At 45.4% G+C, this 24317-nt stretch overlaps 1 protein-coding gene across 1 annotated transcript in view; it reads right to left on the bottom strand.

Moving 5' to 3' along the window:
* The window catches only part of ACACB (acetyl-CoA carboxylase beta), a 118343-nt gene that overhangs the window by 57985 nt on the left and 36041 nt on the right, over positions 1-24317 (bottom strand). The window contains 16 exon segments of the mRNA NM_001206399.1: positions 2274-2355; positions 3912-4015; positions 4106-4256; positions 5176-5339; positions 7139-7300; positions 11555-11622; positions 11625-11724; positions 11996-12205; positions 14754-14864; positions 14971-15080; positions 16502-16600; positions 17750-17831; positions 18041-18150; positions 19840-19978; positions 22327-22343; positions 22346-22452. Coding sequence (NP_001193328.1) covers positions 2274-2355; positions 3912-4015; positions 4106-4256; positions 5176-5339; positions 7139-7300; positions 11555-11622; positions 11625-11724; positions 11996-12205; positions 14754-14864; positions 14971-15080; positions 16502-16600; positions 17750-17831; positions 18041-18150; positions 19840-19978; positions 22327-22343; positions 22346-22452 — 1816 coding nt within the window.

Below are 24317 nucleotides of genomic sequence, written 5' to 3' on the forward strand. Positions count from 1 at the left end.
CATGACGTTGCAGGTTTGATCCCTGGCATCCATCAGTGGGTTAAGGATCTGGTGTTACCGTGAGCTTTGGTGCAGGTCATAGATGCAGCTCGAATCTGGCGTTTCTGTGGCTGTGGCATAGACTGGCGGCTACAGCTCCGATTAGACCCCTAGCCTGGGAACCTCCATACGCTGTGGGAACAGCCCTAAAAAGACAAGAGACAAAAAAAAAAATGTCTATTGAAAGATGAAAGGATAAAGAAGATGTGGTAAATATATACAATGGAATACTACTCTGCCATAAAAAAGAATGAAATAATGCCATTTGCAGCAACATGGATGCAACTAGAGATCATCGAACTAAGTGAAATTACTCAGAGAGAGAAAAATATCACATGATATTGCTTATTTGTGATATCTAAAAAAAAATGATACAAATGAACTTATTTACAAAACAGAAACAGACTCACAGACATAGAAAACACCTTATGGTTTCCCAAAAGGGAAAGGGGGAAGGAAGGGATAAATGAGGAATTTGGAATTAGCAGATACACTCTCTATATACAAAATAGACAACCGATGGATCTACTACACAGCACAGGGAACTATACTCAATATTTTGTAATAACTTGTAAGGGAAAAGAATCTGAAAAAGGATAGATATATATGTATATAACTGAGTCACTCTGCTGTACAACTGAAACTAACACAAAATTGTAAATCAACTATACTTCGATTTTTATTTATTTTTTGCCTATTTTTTAAGGCCACACCCGAGGCATATGGAGGTTCCCAGGCTAGGGGTCTAATCGGAGCTATAGCCGAACTCCTACGCCACAGCAATGCCCAGTGCAAGCCCCATCTGTGACCTACACCACAGCTCACAGCAAGCCTGGATCCTTAACCCGCTGAGCGAGGCCAGGGATCAAACACACCACCTCATGGTTCCTAGTCGAATTCATTTCTGCTGCATCATGACAGGAACTCCTACTTCAATTTTTTTAAAAAATGAAAGAAAAAATCAAGTAAGAGAGAACTGGGATTCTGCCTCAGCAGCAGACCTGGACCCTGTCGACCTCCCCCTCCCTGGAACATGAGGCTGGGAAGTTCTGGGGAGGTCTTGGCTTCCTGGGGACACACTGCTCCCTCAGGTCACTCTGACTTGGACCAAGGGTGGGGAGGGGTGAGGGTGGGCCTTACCCTGTGCCCGCACATCTCAGATATACCCTGATCCTCTGCTGGGTTGACCCAGGACGCCTCAGGATGGGGAACCAGATGCTTTCCACAGAGGACGGCCACCCTGACCCAGCTCCAGGGTTGCCGGCCACAGACCAGGAAGCGGATGGAAGTCCGCACGTGGCCCTCAGTGCAGATGCGGGGCAAAGCCAGCCTCACCGCCCTGGGAGAGGCACGCAGGCAGTCTACACTGAGCAAAGGTCCTGCTCATGCTCTCTCTGTAAGGGCTTGAATCCTTCCTGTTCCCACTCCACCCCCCAAAAATTCATGTCCTTCCTGGGATTTCAGCACGTGACCTTATTTGGAAATAGGGTCTTTGTGGATGTACGTAATTAAGGAGGGGCCATGCTGGATGAGAGTGAGCCCTAAATCCAGTCTGACTGGTGGGGTTTATTGGCTGTGCCCTCAGCAGGCAGAAGTTCCTGAGCCAGAGATAAACTCGAGTCAGAGCAGCAACCTGAGCTGCTACAGTGACAATGCCAGATCCTTAACCCACTGAGCCACAGGGAGACTTCTGCCTGGTGTTCCTGTAAGAGGAGAAGAGACTCAGAGACAGAGTCACAGAAGGAGGAAGATGTGAAGACACACACACACACACACACACACACACACACACACACACAGAAGGTGGCCCTATAAAGGCAGAGTCTGGCAGAGATTGAAGTGACAACCTACCAGCCAGAGAACACCAAAGACTGCCCACAACCATCAGATGCAAGGAAAAGACGGTCCCCGGGAGCCTTCAAAGAGACCATGGCCCAGCCAAGGTCTTGATTTTGGGCTTCTGGCCTCCAGATCTGTGAGATGATCAATTTCTGTTGTTAGGAGCCACCAGTTTATGGTAATTTGTTATGACAGCCATGGGGAACCAGTACACACTCTACTGTACCTTGTGTGCGTGGCTCAAGCCTGTGGGCTCTGGAACCCAAAGCACTTAGGCTTCAAGGTCACAGGACTGCTCAGGGAGTCCTGGGACCAAGCATGAGAAAACCCACCACTGGGATGGCCCATCACAGAAATACAATTCCCTCGAGCCCCCAGTGTGTTGGGGCCCTTACCTTAAGAATGTACTTCACGCCTCCATAGATTAATTCCACATCCACAATGTTCAGCAGAGAGTCTGCAGGGAGGACTTGGCCCCTAACAAACAAGACAGACCTGTGGTCAGTCTGGGAGTGACCGAGAACACTGCAGCCATTCAGCCCTTGAGTTTTGTTTTGTTTTCTTTTGTTTTGTTTGTTTTTTAAACCCACCCATTCTTTGCCTCTCCTAAGCATCAACACACCTGGCTGTACTGAAAAGGTGAAATCTGATTAAAAAAATTCAAGGATGGTCCCAAGGAAACCAACATCCCTCAGAACTTAAGGACATCCGCTCTTGCTGCAGAATGTGGAATTTCTTTTATTTATTTTTAGGGCTGCATCCATGGCATATGGAAGTTCCTGGGCTAGGGGTCAAATCAGAGGTGTAGCTGCTGGCCTGTGCCACAGCCACAGCAAAAGTAACTTGGGATCTGAGCCACATCTGAGATCTAGGCCACAGTTTTCAGCAAACACCAAATCTTTAATCTGCTGAGCGAGGACAGGGATCAAACCTGATGGATACTAGTCAGGTTCTTAACTCACTGAGACACAGCAGGAACTCCAAGATGTGAATTTTTTTTTTTTTATTTTAGGGCTGCACCTGCAGCATATGGAGGTTCCCAGACTAGGGGTCAAATTGAAGCTACAACTGCCAGCCTACACCACAGCTCACAGCAACACCAGATCCTTAACCCACTGAGAGAAGCCAGGGATCAAACCCACATCCTCATGGATACTAGTTGGATTTGTTTCTGCTGCGCCATGATGGAAACTCCAAGATGTGAAATTTCTAAAGGGCTCTCCAAGAAGCAAAATCCATGAAGGCATCTTCTTGGAAAAATTCCCTATGTAAGAATCCTGTCATCTGCTTAAAAGGAAACCACTGCACAGACTGTGACCCTATGACCATTCAAAAGCATGCTAACCAAGCACTAAAAACTTCCATCCTTTAATTTCCTTTTCGGCAGTTTCTTTTGCCTGTCACAGTGGTTTCCAGCAGTGGGGGGGTGAGTGCTGATTTTTGCCTCTACCCCGGGGGCATTTGGCAGTATCTGGAGACATCCTGACTGTCGTGATGTCCAGGGGCAAAGGGGGACGCTATGGCTGGGGCCAGGGGATGTCACTGACTTCCCACACCGCCCAGATCAGCCCTCACCACAAAAGATGATCCAGCCCAAGAGGTCAGTGATCCTGAGGTTGGAACTCTGGCGCATCCTAAGAGGGGGCTCCTGGTCACTTCCACAGGGTCCATCGCATGGGTGACCTGATTCAAGTAAGGGTCTCAGAAAGAATCTTTTGGAGAGGTGACCTGTGATCCGCTTTGCTTCTCAAATTCACCTCCTCCTCCCTGAACTCCTGCATGCTACGATGCACCTGACACAGGTCAGCCCGAACAAGCACACGGCTGTCTGTAGGATGACAGCTGCCTTGGCCTTGAGACCCCACCTCCCATCCCGTCTCTTCTAGGGCAGCGCAGGTTTATTCACAGAGGCAAGCACAGAGGAGGGGTTCACTAATTGCTTGGTGACTGATGTGCATGCAGGTGAAGCCTGCTTCTGCCTTAATTGCCAACATGTACCCCAAGATGGGTAAGGCAGTACCCACGTGTCCCACCTTTCCAGCGAGTGTAAGAACTCCGTCATGCAGGTTCTGAACATTGAGTCGGCCACGTTCAAGGCTCCACACACCACCCCGAGCATGATATCTGGCTTCTCGGCCTAGGAAAGACTCTGCACATCAGTATCCACAGTAACCAAAGCCAGACAGGGGCTCCAGGATCCCGAGGGGAGACGCAAGCTGCTCCCCACCTGCACTTTCTCGGCGATGAGGTTATCCAGCCAGCCGGTGTCAATGTCATTGTTCTGGAAGCTCTCCGTCTCCAGGAGGTTGGTAAGATATTCCACCGTGGTCCTGAAGTCGCCCCGGATGGACAATTCCTTCAAAGCCACCACCATGTTCCTTGAGGGGAGGGGACACAGGTTGTTTTCCCAATTAACATACATGTCGCCAGCGTTCCAATGCAGTTCCCAGTGAGCCAGGACAGCACAGGAGATAAGAGAGGGCCCTGGTCAAACAGCCTAGCAATCTCACAGCATTGACTGGTCCAGCAAATCTTAAGCCAGTGACTTAACTGCCCGGGCCTCAGTTTCCTCATCTGGAGAATGGGGAAATAACTGCCTTCACAGGTGCTCGGGGATTAAAATGTAACAATCCATATAAAACACATGGCTACCGATCAAGAAGCGTTAGCCTATCATGAAGTAATTAATTTTTAATTAATTATTAAATTATCAATAATTTAATAATTAATTAAAATACTAAGTAATTATTATTTTTTCTTCTTTTTAGGGCCACACCTGCGGCATATGGAGGTTCCCAGGCTAGGGGTCGAATCAGAGCTGCAGCTGCCAGCCTATGCCACAGCCACAGCAACGCAGGATCCGAGCCACATCTGTGACCTACACCACAGCTCACAGCAACACCAGATCCTTAATCCTCTGAATAAAGCCAGGGATCAAACCTGTATTCCTCACGGAGATTATATGGGGTTCTTAACCCACTGAGCCCCAACAGGAACTCCTCAGTACAGCACCTTTTAAACTTCTGGAATCACCTGAAACAGTCTTTGGATCTCCTTCAAGTTTGTTCTGTAATAAGCACAAGACCAATGACCTTGGTGAACTGGTTCCATGCACTTCATGGATCTCCAATATGGGAAGAGGGCAGTGTGTGTTCCTGGGACTTCAGCACAGGGTATTTAGAATAGGGTCTGCTCTGTGAATGACCTCCCTTCATCTCAAGTGCTACTGCCTCGGGGGTCACAGGCTAACTTTAGTTTCCTGAAGGGAGGGAGGGAAGGATGGAGGGAGATACTGACGAAATAGCCTCTTCCCGGTTCTCTCCCCAGGAGAAGCAGTGCCCAAACTGGGAATCAGCAAATTCATGTAATCCACCAGCAGCCGCCACGCTGAAATAACCCCACACATTCTTGCTGCTGCGGAAATTCAATTCCTGGACTGTTCCGGAGCTCGGCTTAAACCCCTGGAGCCCAGACAGAAAAAGCAAAATGGAAGAAGTCATTACTCCAGCCCAGTTTTCGTTTGAATGAAATCCTAGGAAATCCCCAGAGCCCCGAACACAGCCCAAAGCTTAGCATGATCAGTAAAACATGGATACTTCTCATTAGGGGTGCAGGTGTAACAGGTGAGCACATCAATGCATGTAATTTTTACTTAAAGAAAAACAGTTACTATGCAAACTTATTACATTTAAAATGGATAAGCAATGAGGTCCTGCTGTTGTGACAGAACATGATGGAAGAGAGTATGAGAAAAAGAATGTGTCTGTATACATAGATATATATATGTATTGTGTGTGTGTGTATATACACAAATATATGTATATATGAAAGACTGGGTCACTTTGCTGTATAGCAGAAATTGACAGAACATTGTAAATCAACCACACTTTAATTAAAAATTATTTAAAAAATTAAAAACAGTTACATAAAATAACCCAGTTGAGACTGGGAAGGGAGGTACAGATAGGACATGGGCCAATGCTGATCACTGATAGAGCTGAGTGAATGTGTGTACTGATTTTATATGCTTGACATTGTTGATAATAAAAAGTTCAAGGGCACAGGTGGGGGAGAGTGAGGGGTAGACTGGGGGTTTGGGATGGAAATATTCTAAAATTAGGTTGTGATGATGGTTGTACAACTATAAATACAGTAAAATTCACTGCATTATTTAAAATTAATTAAAGTTCAAATAAAAGAGGAGTTGGACTTCCAATTCCTGATTATGAAAATTCCAGCAGATAAGGAAACCTAGCAACAGCCCTTGCTGATGCTCACACACACCCAATTCCCTTTGCAGGGATGTCCTATTCCCTTCTGAGTATAATTTTGGTTGGGGGGGTGGGTAGGGCTGAGCATGGATCCTCTTGCTGGATTAGTGCTCCTAAAGCGTGTGATGGAGGCATTTATTTTGGGAGACATGCCTGGAGGTGAAAAATGGAAAGTTCCAGGTACCTGAGCTATTTCTGTACATGATCCTCCATCCTTTCAGGCACCTGTGAACAAGCTATCAACCATCTGAACATGTTCCACTTTTGCCTGTCCAGCACTACAACTGGTTGTTCGCTTGCAGCCAAAGATCCCAAACTAATACAGTCACCAGAGTTGAAATTTTTCATTAAAAAGAGGAGGGGGGGAACCTTTCTTATCCCAAGTTTCTCGAATATAGTCATTAAACAGCTAAAGCAAGGTAGATTACGGAAAAATTAAAAAGGTAGATTATCGAGTAATTATGTAGTAATTATGTAATTATGTAGTAAGCATGTAAATAGTGATAGATGCCAGCTGGCTGGTATTTGCAGGGACAAATAAGTCACAAAGGAACTCCCTAGAATGAGCTGGACTGTATTTCTACTGCAGCAGAAAGTTCATGGGGTCAGAAATCCAATGACCTGTGCCCTAAACCTGGCTGTTCATCCCAAAGATGGATGTGACCTTGAAATCCACCAATGGGGCTTGGCTATGGCCTCAGCAGGTCCCAGACATGAGGCAGGTCACCCCAACCTCTCAACCTGTAATGCAGGGTAACAATGTCTAGCCACAAGGTTATTATGTAACTGAGCCAGGAGATACATGAAGGCATCTGCCTAGTACCTGGCGCACATCATCTGTGGATAAGCTGTAACACATCCCTTCCTGCATCTCAGTTTCCTTGTCTGTAAACTATGAAGTCTGGGCATCTCGTCCAGGTTAAGGTTCGGAATCTGCCCTACACGGGAAGGTTGGGGAGGATGGAAGCGCAGGGGACCCCCAAACTTGCCTCATCTGGGTTTTCGCTGGTAATTCTAGCTGCGATGACGTGGCCTCGGGCCACGGGAGGGTTGGTAGGGGTTTCAAAAGCAATAGGCGTCACCCCCCACGGGGACTCTCCATACAGAAGCCGGATATCCTTCAGCCGGTGCAGCGGCACACCCATGGCGATCTGAAATTGAGAAATCCACCTCATGGGACAGTCCGTCCCCAAACACCGAGCCCGGCACTAGAGGCAATGGAGGATGGGGTATGGGGAATAATTTCGGAATTGTCCTGAGCTCCTACTATGCACAGGACACCCTGCGATGTGGTGGCGGGAGAGGCAAGGCAAGTAAAAGACAGATGGCTTGACTCTGTCCCCAGGAAGCAAACTGTGTCATCAGGAAAAGAAGCAACAGTCACAAAACGACATCCTATGCATCAAATAAAAGTCAGAGATTCTTAGAGCTGTGGAAGGTGAGGAAGAATGCTGTCCAGGTGCAGAGTTAAAGAAGGTTTGGTAGAAGATTCAGGGAAAGCTGGGCTGGAGGAATGAGACAATGATGGACACCAGCTGAACCAGTCAGACTGAACCTGCTGTGTCTTTGGATGTGACACACTCAAATGGACCCAACATCACCTGTGTAACATCCTGCCAAAGTGTTTAAGCGACTCTCATGGGGAGAAACACCCATGCAAAGCCAAGTGGAGACATACCCTGACTGAGCTCTTTACAAACTCCAGGGTCAAAGACAAAAAAATAAGACTAGGAAATGGTTCCAGATTAAAGAGATTAATGAGGCCTGAAAATGGAATGGGATGTGTGGTCCTGGATTGGATCCTGGACTTAAAAAACAAAGAACAGGAGTTCCTGCTATGGCTCAGTGGGTTAAGAATTAGACTGTATCAGCTTGGGTCGCTGCAGAGACACGGGTTTGATCCCCGGCCCAGCACAGTGGATTAAAGGATCTGGCGTGACTGCGGCTATAGCATAGGTCATAGCTGTAGCTCAGCTTCAATCCCTGGCCCAAGGAACTGCCATATGCCAAGGGTGTGGACATTAAAACACACACACACACACACATAAAGAACAGCTAAAAATTATTGAGACAGCTGGGAAATTTTTCATGTGGACTGTAAGTAACATTAGGTAAATATGTGGGGGAATCAAAGCTCTGTTTCCCTAGATTGACCTGGAGATTATCATACTAAGTGAAGCAAGTCTGAAAGAAAAAGACAAATACCACATGGTATCACTTACATGTGGAATCTTAAAAAAAAAATTTTTTAAAGAAAACAAATGAACTTATTTGCAGAACAGAAACAGACTCACAGACTTTGAAAACAAACTTATGGTTACCAAAGGGAACAGCTTGGGGGGGCACAGGGACATTTGAGATTAGCATATGCACAATGAGATATATGGATGATTGGCCAACAGGTCCCTGCTGTATAGCACAGGCAGCTCTATCTAATATTCTGTGATGATCTACATGAGAAAAGAATCTGAAAAAGAACAGCCATAGGCACATATGTAGCTGATTGCTTTGTTGTACAGCAGAAATTATCACAACATTGTAAATCAACTGTACTTCAATAAAACCTTAAACAGTGAAAAAGAAAAAGCCTCTATTTCCCAAGCATTTCACCCATGGCATGTGGAAGTTCCCGGGCCAGGGAATGAACCCATCCCACAGCAGTGACCCAAGCCACTGCCATGACAACATTGGATCCTTAACCTGCTGCACCACAAGGGAACTCCTCCCAGGAAGCTCTTATCTGAAGAATTTAGAGGCAAAGTGGCATGAAGTTCAAGTCAAAACATCTCTCCAGAGGTTGAGCCAGGGAGTTCCCGTTGTGGCTCAGTAGGTTATGAACCTGACTAGTATCCATGAAAATTCAGGTTCAATCTCTGGCCTTGCTCAGTGTGTAAAGGATCCAGCGTTGCTGTGAGCTGTCGTGTAGGTTGCAGATATGGCTCGGATCCCGAGTTGCTGTGGCTGTGGTGTAGGCTGGCAGCTGCATCTCCAATTCAACCCCTAGCCTAGAAACCTCCACATGCCACAGGTAAATTGGCCACATGCTAACAAGTGGTGGATGGAGGTACAGGATGTGGGTGTGAACTGTATTATTCTTGCAACTTTTCTGAAAACTTTCAAACTGAAAGAAAGAAACAAAATATTAAAACAGAATAGGAATTCCCATCGTGGCGCAGTGGTTAATGAATCCGACTAGGAACCCTGAGGTTGCAGGTTCAATCTCTGGCCTCCATCAGTGGGTTAAAGATCTGGCATTGCTGTGAGCTGTGGTGTAGGTCGCAGACATGGCTCAGATCCCACATTGCCATGGCTCTGGCGAAGGCCGGCAGCAACAGCTCTGATTAGACCCCTAGCCTGGGAACCTCCATGTGCCACAGGTGGGGCCGGCACAATATTGTGAAAGTATTTAATGCCACCAAACTATACACTTAAAATGGTCAAAATGATAAATTTTATGTCATGTATATTTTCCTACAGTAAAAAATAGTTCAAAAAAAGACAGAATAAAAATTTGGGGAGAATTTTAAAGAAATTTAATATTAAATTCTAACTCAAAACTAATTTTCATCAAATTTAATTTTCATTAATTTAAATGTAATCAAAATTTAAATTTTAAAAGAAACTTTTAAGAAAGAAAAGGGAGAAAGGGAGGAGACATTAATTTTTAAAATGTAAGCAGTTCCAGTAATGCAAGAATTTCTTTTTGGGGGCTGGAGGGAGTAAAGGAGAAAAGAAGAGTTTTACTGCTTTGCCAGGCAAAGGGGGACACAAGGGGCTCGTGCCTTCAACAACTGCGTGTCCCTCAAGAGTTTCTAACTTTGGGTGACATATTCTTAGTGGGAGTGATATTGCTCCTAAGGGGCAAACATTTGCTCTTGGGGTGAAAAAAACCTTACACTCTCTACATATAAGCAGACCTTGGAGATACTAGGGGTTCAGTTCTGAACCACCACGATAAAGGGAATACTGCAATAAAGAGAGTCACACAAATTTTTTGGATTCCCAGTGCATATAAAAGTTACATTTACACTATACTGTGGTCTATGAAGTGCAATAGCATTATGTCTAAAGGAACAGTGTATGTACCTTAATTAAAAATTACATTATACTAAAAAATGCTAATCATCACCTGAGCCTTCAGAGAATCAATGTTTTTACTGGTGGAGGATTCGAAATATTATAAGAATTATCAAAATGTGACATGGACATGAAATAAGCATACGCTGCTGGGAAAATGGCACCATTAGACTTGCTTAATGCAGCAATTTTTAAAAAATGCAATAAAGAGAAGTGCAATAAAACAAGATAGGCCTGTATAAAGCACAGCCAGATTTATGGTACCCAGATAAATAGTGCACCTGTGATACTAACATTTCATGTGCAACAGCATGGATGTGCCTAGAGACTGCCCTACAAAGTGAAGTAAGCCAGACAAAGGCAAATATCATTATGATGTTGCTTACATGTGGCATCTAAAAAAAGGATACAAATGACCTTATTTACAAAACGGAAATAGACTCACAAACAAAGAAAACAAATTTATAGTCAGCAAAGGTGAAGAGGTATAAATTAGGAGATTGGGATTGAAATATACCTACTACTATATATAAAATATATAATCAACAAGGACCTACTGTATAGCATAGGGAATGATATTCAATATCTTGTAATAACCTATAATGAAAGGAAATGTAAAAAATATGTACATCTACATATATGTGTGTAGCTGAATCACTTTACCACACATCTGAAACTAAGATAACATTGGAAGTCAACTACGATTCAATAAATTTTTAATTTTTTTTTAATTTCATGGAGGAAACAATTACATTTAGAATGGATAAGCAATGAGGTCCTGCTGTGCAGCACAGGGAACTATATCCAATCACTTGTGATAAAACATGATGGCAGATAATATGAGAAAATATATATATATATATGTATGACTGGGTCACTTTGCTGTATAGCAGAAATTTACAGAACACTGTAAATCAACTATAATAAAATTTTTAAGGGAAAAAAACTTCTTTAATAAAAAGGAAAGCTAAAAAATTTTTCATGGAGGAGAAATTGGGGTGGAGGGAAATGTTTCAAAGGGCTCCATGGGAGAAGGCAAATGAAAAAAGAGGTGTATGAATGAGTACTGGGGGTCGGCAAATACTGTGAAATTGTATAAAATAGATTTTCCCAGGGAGAAGGTCCACAGTTTCTGCCAGTTTCTCCAAAGGCTATACAGCCAAAGGTGACAAACTTAACTAAGGTTTCTCAGCCTGCATGGCCCTTCGCGCTACCCACATACTAAAACAGTCACTGCCCAGGACACCAGCCAAGAGATGGGCAGGGAAGTCAGATTAGACTGGGGATCCCGCTCTGGGCAGAAGCAGCCCCAGGGCCCGTTTCCTTGCCTGTAGCTGGGCAGCCGGCAGGTTGACATCAGCGATCATTTCCGTGCAGGGATGTTCCACCTGCAGGCGGGATTCAGCTCCAAGAAGTGGAAGCTGCCATCCTGGCTGTAGAGGTATTCAACTGTCCCTGTGCTCACGTAGCCCACAGTCTTGGCCAGGCGCACAGCACACTGCAGAGAGATGGACCGAAGGGTTTCCAGCAGTTTTCTCAGGGGTGGGGAGAAAGGGTACTAGTTCCCTCACCACATGCAGGCTGAGGACCTGCCATGCAGAAATTATTTTAAACCCAAGGCTGAAATCATCTCCACAATGGGCACCCCCTGCCTGGTCTCTCCTGGGACACCTACTCTCCTGTGGCCACTCGGACGGTTGAGCGCTCTTACTGGCTCTGAGCAGAGACGCCTCCCCCCTGTAACTGTCCCCCACCTCCGCAGAACCCACCTGCTCCATGAACTCAAACACGGCTGGCGTGGCGATGGTGGCTGGCGCCTCCTCTATGATCTTCTGATGCCTCCGCTGGATGGAACAGTCACGCCCAAACAGGGACACGGCATTCCCATACTGGTCGGCGAGGATCTGGACCTCCAGGTGATGGGCGTGCTGGGCCAGCTTCATGAGAAAGACCGGGGAGCCAGGGATCTCGCTCTGCACCTGGGGGGGTGGCAGGGTGGCTGGCTCTTCCCTGGGGAACCAGGGCTGGAGCAGGAAGTTATCCAAAGCAGGCACGAGATGATAGCAATGATGCCCATGATTTTCCTGACATTTCGGTTTCACCTCTTTCAAAGACATTACATTCTAGTTGGTTTTAGGTCAAATATTATGAAAATATATAACAGAGAAAGTGAAATTTTCCCACAACCATCTCCTAGAGAAAATGTGCTATTAAGAGTTGGGTACAGAAGGGAATTTCTGTTGTGGCTCAGCAGATTAAGAACCTGACTAGTATCCATGAGGATGCAGGTTCGATCCCTGGCCTTGCTCTGTGGGTTAAGGATCCATCATTGTCAAAATCTGTGGCATAGATCATGGCACTGCCATGGCTGTGGTGTAGGCCAGCAGCTGCAGCTCCAATTCCACCCCTAGCCTGGGAACTATCATATGCCGCAGGTGTGGCCCTAAAAAAAAGAAACAGTTGGGTACAGGAGTTCCCTGGTGGTCTAGGGGTTAGGACTTGGTGCTTCCACCACTGCAGCCTGGGTTCAATCCCTGGTCTGGGAACAGAGAACCCACATCAAGGTTTGCTGCTGAAAGGAACAAACAAAATAGATTTTAAAAAAGAGTTGGATACAAAAAAACCAACAAACAAAAGAGTTGGGTACAAATTGGTTTTCCTTTAAGGTCTGCATAGAAACAATGTTTCTTTAAACAAAAACAAAACCAAAACACACTACTCTGTAGCCTTCTCCTCCTCCTACTTAATTCCCTCTCTTAGCCAGCTTTCCTCAGTGGAAGCTACAGACCAACTCACTCCCTTCTTTTAATAGCTGAAAGGCATTGTCTTATAGGCATGCTGACCAGAGATTCTTAAAGATGAAGTAAAAAGAACTTTTCACATGGAATGATTTCCAAGATAAATTTTTAAAAAGCAAGTTGCAATAACATATGGGATGATCCCACTTATGTGAAAAATAATGAAACAGAATTATATGCATGTCTATGTAAATGTATATACTACAGTAAAAGTACCAGAAAGAAAGCCAATAGCTAACAGGGACTATAGCTGAGAAGGGAGGAGGGGTTGAGAGGTGATGTTGTGAAAAGCGACCTTTCCCTTTTAACTCTTAACATATCACTGAATTGTCTGAATGTTGACACAGAGAACATTTTTTTTTCCATACTGCACTCATGCAGTTGAAAAAAAAAGCAAGCTTGGAGAAGTCCCTAGTAGCCTAGTGGTTAAAGGATTCAGTGTTGTCACTACTGTGACATGGGTTTGATCCCTAGCGAGGGAACTTGTGCATGCCATGGGAGTGGCCCAAAACAGAAAAACAAAAATTTAAAAAAAGCAAGCTTGGGGGAGGCTGTGCATGGGGGAGGGGGTGGGGAGGTCTATGGAAAAACTCTGTCCTTTCCACTCAATTTTGCTGTGAATTAAAAACTTCTCTGGGAGTTCCCGTCATGGCGCAATGGTTAATGAATCCAACTAGGAACTATGAGGTTTCAGGTTCAATCCCTGGCCTTGCTCAGTGGATTAAGGATCCAGCATTGCCGTGAGCTGTGGTGTGGGTTGCAGATGCAGCTCAGATCCTGCATTGCTGTGGCTGTGGTGTAGGCCAGCGGCTACAGCTCTGATTAGGCCACTAGCCTGGGAACCTCCATATGCTGCAGGAGCGGCCCTAGAAAAGGCAAAAAGACAAAAATAAATAAATAAATGAATAAAATAAAATCTACATGTGAATATCCTGGAAGAACCTATAATGGAAACGGACCTGAAAAAGAACAGATATATACATACAACTAAATCATTTTGCTTTATACCTAAAATATTGTAAATCACATGTACTTCAATAAAAAAATTAAAATTAAACAAAAAATAAATTAACTAAATGAAATAAAATATTCATGTGAGCAAGGTCCAGAAGAAAACCTAGAAATATTTAAATACTTGGGTTAAATACCGACCATCAGCATAAATTTTTATGAACATTGCGAACAACAATGTTTTAAAACCCAGGAGTTCCCTGGTGGCTCAGCAGGTTAGGGACCTGGCCTTATCATCACTGTGGCTCTGGTTACTGCCATGGTGTGGGTTCAATCACTGACCCAGGAACTTTTTGTGGGTGCGGCCAAAGAAAAAAGTGGAAATCCAGCTACAAATAAGTAAATATATGTTTCATTCCAACAATAATAATCGATCATCTAGAAACATTAAAAATATCGAAACTGCTAACATTTACAAAATATCCCATCTCTTGAGAAAAACACAGTTACAGATATGCTCCCAAACAGATACCTCTGAAATCATTTATAGACACACTGATTCATAGAATCGAACAGCTAAGGACAGAGTGTACAGATCAATGCAAACAGGTAAAAATGTACGCATTTGCTTTGCCACACAACATAGCATATTCTAGCTCCTGCAAATGCCCTCTTGATGGTGACACAATACTATTAGTGGAAAGAATCTGATGGCCAACAATGGCATAAACACAACTTCCAACAACCCAGGGAAAAGTACACAGCCCAACAAGCTCACCTGTCTGAAAAGGATTGGGAAGTCCTCGGCGGTCTCGGCCTTCCGTATTCCTTTCCCTCCACCACCTTCAGAAGCTTTGATCATCAAGGGATAACCAATTTTTTCTGCTGCCTGTGGGCGAAGGACAAACAGCCCTCTTTAGAGGTTGGATGGTTTCTGCTGCCACCACCATGATGAGAAGGCTCTGTCACCTGGGCCCCCCAGGATCTGCGTTTACCTCCAAGCCCTCATCTACATCTTTCACGCAACCTTCCTCATAAATGCACTGTGGGACACTGATCCTTTGTCCCTGCTGTAGGCTGTCTTCTGTCCACTCCACTGTCAGACCTGGGGGGTCACAAAGAACACTGAATCTTCCCAAGAACAGCCCAGACACAACAGAGGAACACGGGGCCACTTCCCACCAAAGCCACTCTGGACTAACAGAATACAGACACCGTCCTTCAGAGTTCCTGTCATGGTGCAAGCAGATCGGGGCGTCTTAGGAGCACTGGGACCCAGGTTCGATCCCCGGCCCGGCACAGTGGGTTTAGGATCCAGCATTGCCACAGCTGCAGCTTAGGTTACAACTGCGGCTCTGATCTGATCCCTGGCCAGGGAACTCCATATGCCTTGGGCCAGCCAAAAAAAAAGGGGGGGAAATATTGTAAAAAGACACAGTCCTTCAGCTTCCATTGTGGATTTTAATTTCCTTAAGGACTGACTCAACCCTGAATGGAAATCAAGCTTAAGAGAATTCAGACCGAGTCTCCCACAAACAGCCATATTAACATGAATCCCAACAAAAAATCCCAACTCGAGCCTATGCAGTCATCTGCATATGAATCACTACTTCCCAAAACCCTGTGAAGATTTTTTTAAGACAAATGAACCAAGCAGAAACAAACTATTCATTCCAAATTTAAAATTCAATCTTTGGAGGGAAAAAAAATCAAATAGTTAAGAAACTCTTGAGACATTTTCTTGTTTATTTTAGAAATTCCACTTTAATGAATTTATCCTAAGGAAATAATTAAAATGTACATGGAGAGTTAGCTACAAGATTGAGGCTTTTAATATTTTCAAAATTAGAAAAAATTTAATTGGAATTAAATGTATAACTATAGAAGACTAGTAAGTAAATTATGGTACATCTACAAGCCTATGCAGGTATTTTATCTTATTTTTTATTTTTTTGTCTTTTTAGGGCCGCACCCATGGCATATAGAAGTTCCCAGGCTAGGGGCTGAATCAGAGCTGTAGCTGCTAGCCTACACAACTGCCACAGCAACGCCAGATCCAAACTGTGTCTGCAATATGCACCACAGCTCAGGGCAACACTGGATCCTTAACCTATGGAGCGAGGCCAGGATCAAACCCTCATCCTCATGGATACTAGTCAGGTTACTGCTGAGCCAAAACAGGAACCCCTATGCAGGTATTTTAAATGTTACAAAGTGTATTTATGGACACAGGTCAGTGAGAAAAATCAAGTCACAAACTACTAAATATAAGAGCTCTGGCTTGTGTTTAGAAAAAAGGTTGGAACAACATAACAATGTAACCAATGGTCAAAATTGGATTATAAACAATTCCTACTTCTTATTTGTACTTCTCATATTTTCTAGGTTGTCTACAATGATAGCTTTCTTGATCATTTCAATTTTTTAAGTGAAAAAATGAGAAACACATACTCGGGTCACTCCTCACTTCACATTGGCAAGACTGGGACGAGGAGTTCCCCCAAAGTCAAGTTCAGGGCCTCTTACCACTTCCGCTCCAGGGCAACGTTGGGATCTTCAGGGTCTGGGCCACGATGGTGGAGGCAATCTTGTCTCCCAGGGCCCACATGGCCTCACTGGGAGGACCTGGAGGTGGGGGAGGCAAGGCGGAAGCAGAATCACGTCAGAGTTAGCCACAAGATCCTGGAAGCCGGATGCCCACCAAGTGCACAAAGAAAAGTACCCAGGTCCCAGCTTTCAAGGAATTAACATCAAGCCAGGAAAGAAAAAAAAAAAAGTCATTAGCCTGCTACTTCATCAGTCAACTTTCAACACATGTGGATTGTAAACCCGAGTTACAACTTGAGCTGTGCGGCCTACACAAAATTCACTAGCAAAAAGCTAGACCAAGAGAGCAAGCCAGCACCTCAAAACGCTAGACCAGAGGTTAGCAAATGTTTTCTATAATGAGCCATAGGCAGTACATCAATGAATGCGCAGGGCTGTGTTTCAATAAAACTTTATTTACAAAAGCAGGCAGTGGGCCAGATTTTATCTGCGAGCTATAACTGGCTGGCTCTGTGACTGTACCATCAACCTCCAGAGTTAAAAATGCTACTGTGGCAGCCAATAAGAGGCCCTGAACAAAGAACATGTCGGTGAGCACAGACGGCCAGGCAGACCCTCGGTGGCTATCACGTATGGACTTAACACTGAACTGCTTTATACACAAGTCTGTGTTGTGGGCCCAGAGGTGAAGGAGCAGCAACAGCGACTTATGGGGAATAAGAAATGACCCCCATCACACACAAGGATGATGAACAGCATAATTGAGCAAAGTTTCCAAATACAAATATGAATCCTGAAACAAACAGATGCTACAGACAATACGGATCATTTTACCTAATTAGTAGTAGAGATGAGGGGCTCTGGGCCCAGGGGCCGAGGACATTCCAAAGGCCTGAGAACAGCCCAAGCAAAGGTGTGGCCTTATCAGAAAGGGTTCTAAAGCTAGTTAGAAATCTGAACATGGCTGGTATCTCGATACCAGCAGGAACACCAGCAGAGCGTTCTGTCTGCCCCAGCATCAGTCTGCTGTGGTAACCATGGTAACGGCCCTTCTTTCCCTGGGTTGGCTGACCTACCCATGGGCCCTCCCACCCCTGTACTTGCTTGCTGTTGACCAGGAAAGCGTGGTGCAGGAATATCAAGCTGGTCCCTCCATACACGGCTATGACGCACTAAGCAGGCCATCAACCTCCCAGTCCCCACCTATGTCATGCAGACACACTCTACCTAAGAAAGCAATCTCGTGCTTGTGCAGGAGCTCCGGAAGTTTGGGGTTTTCAGAAGCATGGCCCCAGCCAGCCCACACTGCCTGCAAACACAGAGAGGCATGAACAAAGGTCTTCCTTCAAGAACCCACCTCCCATCTCACCCCAAATCTCTGGGCTGGGTCCTATCAACCCTGGATTTCAGAGTCTCCTAGGACTTGGCTCCCCCATCCCTCCCACTATGCAGAATCAGGTTGCTCCAGAGCTCAGGTCGTCATCCTGTGGGCAGACTGGGGCACCTCGTCCGACTTACCTGCACAGGGATCCTCTTGGCAATGTCCACAATTAGCTCCACATTGGCATAATTGTTGTTGTTGGGCCCTCCTGGGACAGGGACATACTGATCTGCCATCTTGATATACTCTGGAATTAAACAGGAGAGCAGGAGTTCCCACTGTGGCTCAGTGGGTTAAGAACACAACATTGTCTCTGGGAGGATGTAGGTTCGATCCCTGGCCTCACTCAGTGGGTTAAGGATTCAGCATTGCCACAAGCTGCAATGTAGATCACAGATCTGGTGTGGCTGTGGCATAGGTCAGTGGCTACAGCTCTGATTAAACCCCTAGCCTGGGAACTTCCACATGCTGCAGGTGTGGCCATGCAAAGAAAAGCAAAAACAAAAACAGGAGAGCAGAGGAGAAAAGGATTGAGGGTCAGAAGTTGAGGGCGGGACATCTGTAGGACGCCACCACACGCAGCCACTGAAAGGATAACCATGACGATTCTAGGGCAACAATGGACAAACATATATGATACTTTGAAGAAAACCAAATATGACTTTAACTGTATGAAAATATATCTGGGTCTGGATAAAGGCTGGAAGGCAACAACAAAAAAGGAACAAACTATCAAGATAGTCAGATCAGAGGTAGGTTTTCAAAATTCCTCAAGTTTATCTTAAAACGGTTTTGCCATTAAACACAACGTTTGTTTTTTATCATGGTAAAAAAAATAACATAAATTTACCATCTTCATCACTTTTTTAAGTGCCCAGCCCCATAGTGTCAAGTATATTGACATTGTTGTGGAAAAGATCTCTAGAACTTTTTCATCTCCCGCATCTCAAACTCCGTACCCATGAAAGAATAACTCCCCTTCCCCCTCCCCAAAGCCTCTGGCAACCACCGTTCTACTTTCCGTCTCTATGAGTCTGAATACTCTAGGGATCTCATAAAAGTGGAAATATCTAGTATTTTTTGTGACTAGCTTATTTCACTTAGCACAATGCCCTCAAGGTTTATCCATGTTGTAACATACAATAGGATTTTCTCCCTTTTCAAGATTAAATATAACACAATGTTTTGATTTTAAAATATTCATGCTCTTTAAAACCAGAAATCCCACTTCTAGGAATATGTTCTAAAAAACTAATTAAAAAAAAAAAAAAAACTCATCACAAAACAGAAACAGACTCACAGACAAAGAGAACAGACTCGTGGTTGCCAAGGAGGAAGGCGAGTGGGGAAGAGATGGATTGGGAGTCCAGAATGAGCAGATGCAAACTATTAGATACAGAATGGATAAATAACAAGGTCCTACTATATAGCACAGTGAACTATATTCAATATCCTTTGATAAACCATAATGAAAAAGAACATGAAAAATAATGTGTGTATATACATATGCATAACTGACTCACTTTGCTATATAATAGAAATTAACACAATGTTGTAAATCAACTCTACGTCAATAAAATAAATTTTTTAAAAAAGCACTGATCAACAAGGCCAAAGACTAATATAAGAGTGTCACAGGGCACTGTTTTGAACTGTGAAAAGTGAGAATCAGGAATTCTCTTGTGGTGCAGTGGATTAAAGATGTGGCGTTGTTACTGCAGCAGCTTGGGTTGCTGCTGTGGCATGGGTTTGATCCCTGGTCCAGCAACTTCCATAGGCCATGGATGCAACAACAACAACAACAAAGGAAAGGGAAACAAATGCAGATTCAGCAGAGGTATCCTGCAACACAGTTTGGGGTCCAGGATGGACTTGGTCTAAGTAGGGTAGAGGAGATGAGAGTAGGTAAGGTTGGGGTGTGGCAGGACCCAAGTACCTGCATTGGCCTTGAGGTCCTCAGGGGTTACCATGACTACAAACCGGATGGCCCGCTCATTTCGGAACATCTCGTAGGCCCACCTGCGGATGGAGCGCATGCACTTCACAGCAGCAATGCCATTGTTGGCGATGAGCACCTGGACAGGGAAAACAATCAAGGGGCCAGAGCTGCACACCTACCTGTGCTGAAGGCTGTGTGCTACCCTGGGGTTCATCTTACCTCTGCAAGCTTCCCATGGTATCTCTTTGGAGTTCTATGCCACTCAGCCCAGCACAGAGCAGGTACTCAAAGTCTGCTGGCTGCATGAATGGATGAGCCAATGGATGGATGGATGATGGGATGGGTGGATAGAAGGATGGTTGAATGGATGCTCAAATGAATAATGGAATGGATGGATAGATGGAGGATGACTGAATGAATAATGGGATGATGGATGGATGGATTAATGATTTTTTATTCCTCTCTTTGGCACCATCATGTTCACAGAACACTTTTTTGAGTGTCTGTTATGTACCAAGCTACAGTACAATGTATTTCACCAACATTATTTCATTTCATCCTCACAGTAGCCCTTTGAAAGAGATCATATCATTATCTCTACTGGAGTTAAATACATTGAAACTCATAGGAGTTAAGACACTTGCCCAAGGTCACACAGCTAGTAAGTGGCAGAGCTGGGACTCATAAGACCTCCACAGTATGACCTGTGCTCCATCCCCCATGGCTGCCTCTGCATCCAGAAGGTTAAATGTCCCAGATTTGGGAAGGGGAAAAGGCAGTGATGCTGGCTGTCCCCAGCAACGAAGGGGTCCTGGTTTGGAATCTCACTGGGTTGTGAACTTGCGGCGCAGCATTCGGCAGATCCCTTCCCTCTCTGAGCTCCATCTTCACATGAGGAGCTCAGCCTGGTCACACTCCTGGCTTGGTCTCTAAGAAATCAAACCAAGCTGTAGGTTTCTTGTTAGGAAAAAAAAAATCAGGCATAGGGCTTCAAAGCTCTGACTTCTATGGCAAGTCCTTCCATCACTGACTAATCTCCATGACAGCCATGAAGGTCAAGTCTCATTGGAGATTCGGGATGTGATCACCTCTATTTTACCAGAGGGGAATCAGAGCCCAGATATCACATCCCTCAAGTGGCCACAGCGGGTTCTGCATTCTTTCTCCCTTTCAAAAAAAAAAAAATACCTCCCAGGGAGTGATGACCAAACAGCTGGGGTTCAGCTTCCTCAACCTTATCACCAGAGCAAGCCTTGGTTAACACTACAGTGACCCCAACATGGCCCAGTTTCCCTGGGGCCCATCTGTTCTAGCACATTCTGCCAGTCCCTTGAGGGAGGGAGCCGCTGCAGGCCAGCTTGCTGTTCTAGTCTCCACAGCTGTAACTTTCCCACAAGAGGGCCAGCAGAGGGGACAAGCCACGGTTCTGGGCTGAGGCCTTCTGGAGCCAACCCAGCTTCTCCCCTCCTAAGGGCTGAACACAACCACTGGCTGGACTGACGTAACACAGTCCCAGGGGGAGTGTGGCAACGAGCAGTTTCTGGATCCCCACCCTGGAGATTCTGACCCTGAGGGTCTGGGATGGAGGAGAAGAGGGAAGGGTATATTTTCAGACAGCCAGACTGGTGGCAGCTGGGTTTGGGAGCCTATGTGAGTCTCTATGGCTCAGTGCTGTACTTATGATGCTGAGGCATAGACATGGGTTCTGGGTTCAAATCCCAGCTCCGCTGCTGACTGGCTGTGAGACCTGCGTCTGGGCCTCAGTTTCCTCATCTGTAAAATAATACCCAGCAACAACACTGTGAGGATGGTTCAATGAGATATGTGATGTAAAGCAATTAACAGGATGCCTGGCCCAGAGTTACCCTCAATAAACTGGAGCTGCTGCTTTTACTACTACTGCTACTACGGCTGCTATTACTACTACTGCTATTATTAACAACTACAATGCCCTCAAGTAAACTGGAAAAGAAAAAAGCCTTCCAGTCAAACAGACCTGAGTTCAAATCCTGGCTCCAGCGCTCACTACCTCTTGACTTTGGACAAGCAAGGCAGACCTCTGAGTCCTCACATCTCCATGAATATGACAGGAATGATCAAAAGGTACACAGTCAGCGCCTTACCCAGAGGATGGGAAACGCCATGAAAAGCCTTCCCAAAGGACCAATCTTAGTGCTTTCCTTTCGTCCCTGTCGTTCCAGGACCTGGTCTGCTCTCCTGGAAGGAGCTGCAGAGTCCAGGAGGGCAGGGGTGCATTGTAGGCTTCTCTCCCAGGAACCCAGAAAGAGCCCCTGCACGAAGGCCCCTCGGGTCTCAGTGGGAGCCCCCACCTCCCTGCTCAGAGGCCCCCGTCTCCTCTGTGACACAGGGGGTCACACACATGTTGCTTCATGCAAAGCCGTGAAGGCTGAGCAAGTGCTCACAAAGGGGCGGGCCTGCGACTGGTTCACCCACCCTACCCTGAGCGCTGGGCCCCATCTGTACCTTCTCAATGACCCGATCCCCCCAAAGCGCGTGACAAACTCGGCGGGGGAAGCCACAGTGAAGTCCCTGTGCAGGTCCAGCTTCTTCTGTTCTCTTCTTGCCAGATGGAACCCCGACATGCTGGGCCTGCCAGGAAACAGGACAGACCCATGAGCAAGGGGGACAGGGACCCTTAGGGAGGGGCTCAGGCGCCGGCACCTAGGAAACCCACATGGGCAGAGAAGCCGAAGCCCATCAGATCCCCGCTGATTTGCAGTCCCTCTCTGGGGACCCTGAAGCACTGGACTAGGAGACTTAAGAGCCCAGCTCACAACAAGGGCTGCTGTGTATAGCACAGGGAACTCTACTCAATATCCTGTAATAACCTGTACTGGAAAAGAATGTGTGTGTGTGTGTGTGTGTGTGTGTGTGTGTGTGTGTGCGCGCGCGCACGCGCACATAACTGAATCACTTTGCTATATACCTGAAACTAACACATTGTGAATTAACTGTACTTCAGTTAAAAAAAAAAAAAAATGAGGCCAGTGCACAGATAAAGCAGAAGCAACCCCCTGACCTGCCCCAAGCTAGATGTTTAGATTGCTTTTTTTTTTTTTTTCTTTTTTCTTTTTAGGGCTGCACCTGCAGCACATGGAAATTCCTGGGCTAGGGGTCAAATCAGAGCTAAAGGCTAAATCGGAGGGGTCAAATTGGAGCTGCCAGCCCACACCACAGCCATGGCAATGCCAGATCCGAGTTGTATCTGTGACCTACACCACAAAGCAGCTTCCAGCAATGATGAATCCTTAACCCACTGAGAGGCCAGGGATCAAACCTGCCTACTCACCGGGAGTGCCAGGTTCTTAGCCTGCTGAGCCATAGTGGGAACTTTAGATTTTTCATTTTCAATTCTTTCTTACTTTATATGCGCATAACTTAGGAATTCAAACAATAGTAAAAAAGCTTATAACAGAGGGGCAAGTTCATGATGAGGGATGAAGCCCACACATTCTAATACTTTTACAATTATTAGGCAATTTGTATTGGCGTTCCCGCAGTGGCACAATAGGTTAGTGATCTGGCTTGTCTCTGTGGCATTGCTGGTTTGATCTTTGGCATGGCACTGTGAGTTAAGGATCCAGCATTGCCACAGCTGTGGCTTAGGTCACAGATTAGCTTGGATTTAATCCCTGGCCCAGGAACTTCTGTAAGCAGCGGGTGCAGTCAAAATAGCATTTTGACTGCAATAAATACTACCTTTCATGTGCTTCTCTGTACACGTAGATCAACTTTAAAAAAAAAAAATGAGCACAAAAAAAAAGATGGGTAACAACCAAATAGAAGGTTCTGGCCCCATCCCCCCTCCAGAACCCAAGTCCAGAGGAAATTACGTTTGACTCTATCTGGCATTCACACATCCCCATGGATCTGAACAACATGTATATATTATCTTGTGAGTCATCCATTTACCACACCATCCATCTAGGAACATCTTGTCTTGACAGATATGGAATTAGTGCCCTTAAGTGGCCATCCCGTCTGCTCCTCTTCCCCAACCTCTCAACAGAGGTATGCTGCAATTTGGTAAGCTTGGTATTTGGTGTTATGCAAGTCTGGGATCATTATTCACAGGTGAGGGTTGTGGTATACCAGATGTTCCTTTCTTTTTGTTTCCCCACCCCTCTGAGTTAATAATGTTTTTTCATTGACTTGGTTTTGCTTACACCTGTCACGAACTTATCCCACTCCTCAGCCTCTTAGTACATGTAAGGTAATTGACCAGTTCCATTATTTTTCCACTGATGACATCCCTCCTTTCATCCACACGCTGTTCCCTAAAACCCAACACAACTGTTAACTAGGACTTCCCTTCACTGACATCTTTAAGATTCCCTTTGCCTTTCCTCGGGGTTTGATCCCAAATTTGGGGGACCACATGGCTTGCTCTTTCTCAATGGATGTCCTTATTTGGTCGGGGCAGATCCTCTAGCAGTTTTGTCCAGTTAAAAAGA

The sequence above is a fragment of the Sus scrofa genome, chromosome 14 (assembly GCF_000003025.6).
Source record: "Sus scrofa isolate TJ Tabasco breed Duroc chromosome 14, Sscrofa11.1, whole genome shotgun sequence".
Taxonomy (NCBI): Eukaryota; Metazoa; Chordata; class Mammalia; order Artiodactyla; family Suidae; genus Sus; species Sus scrofa.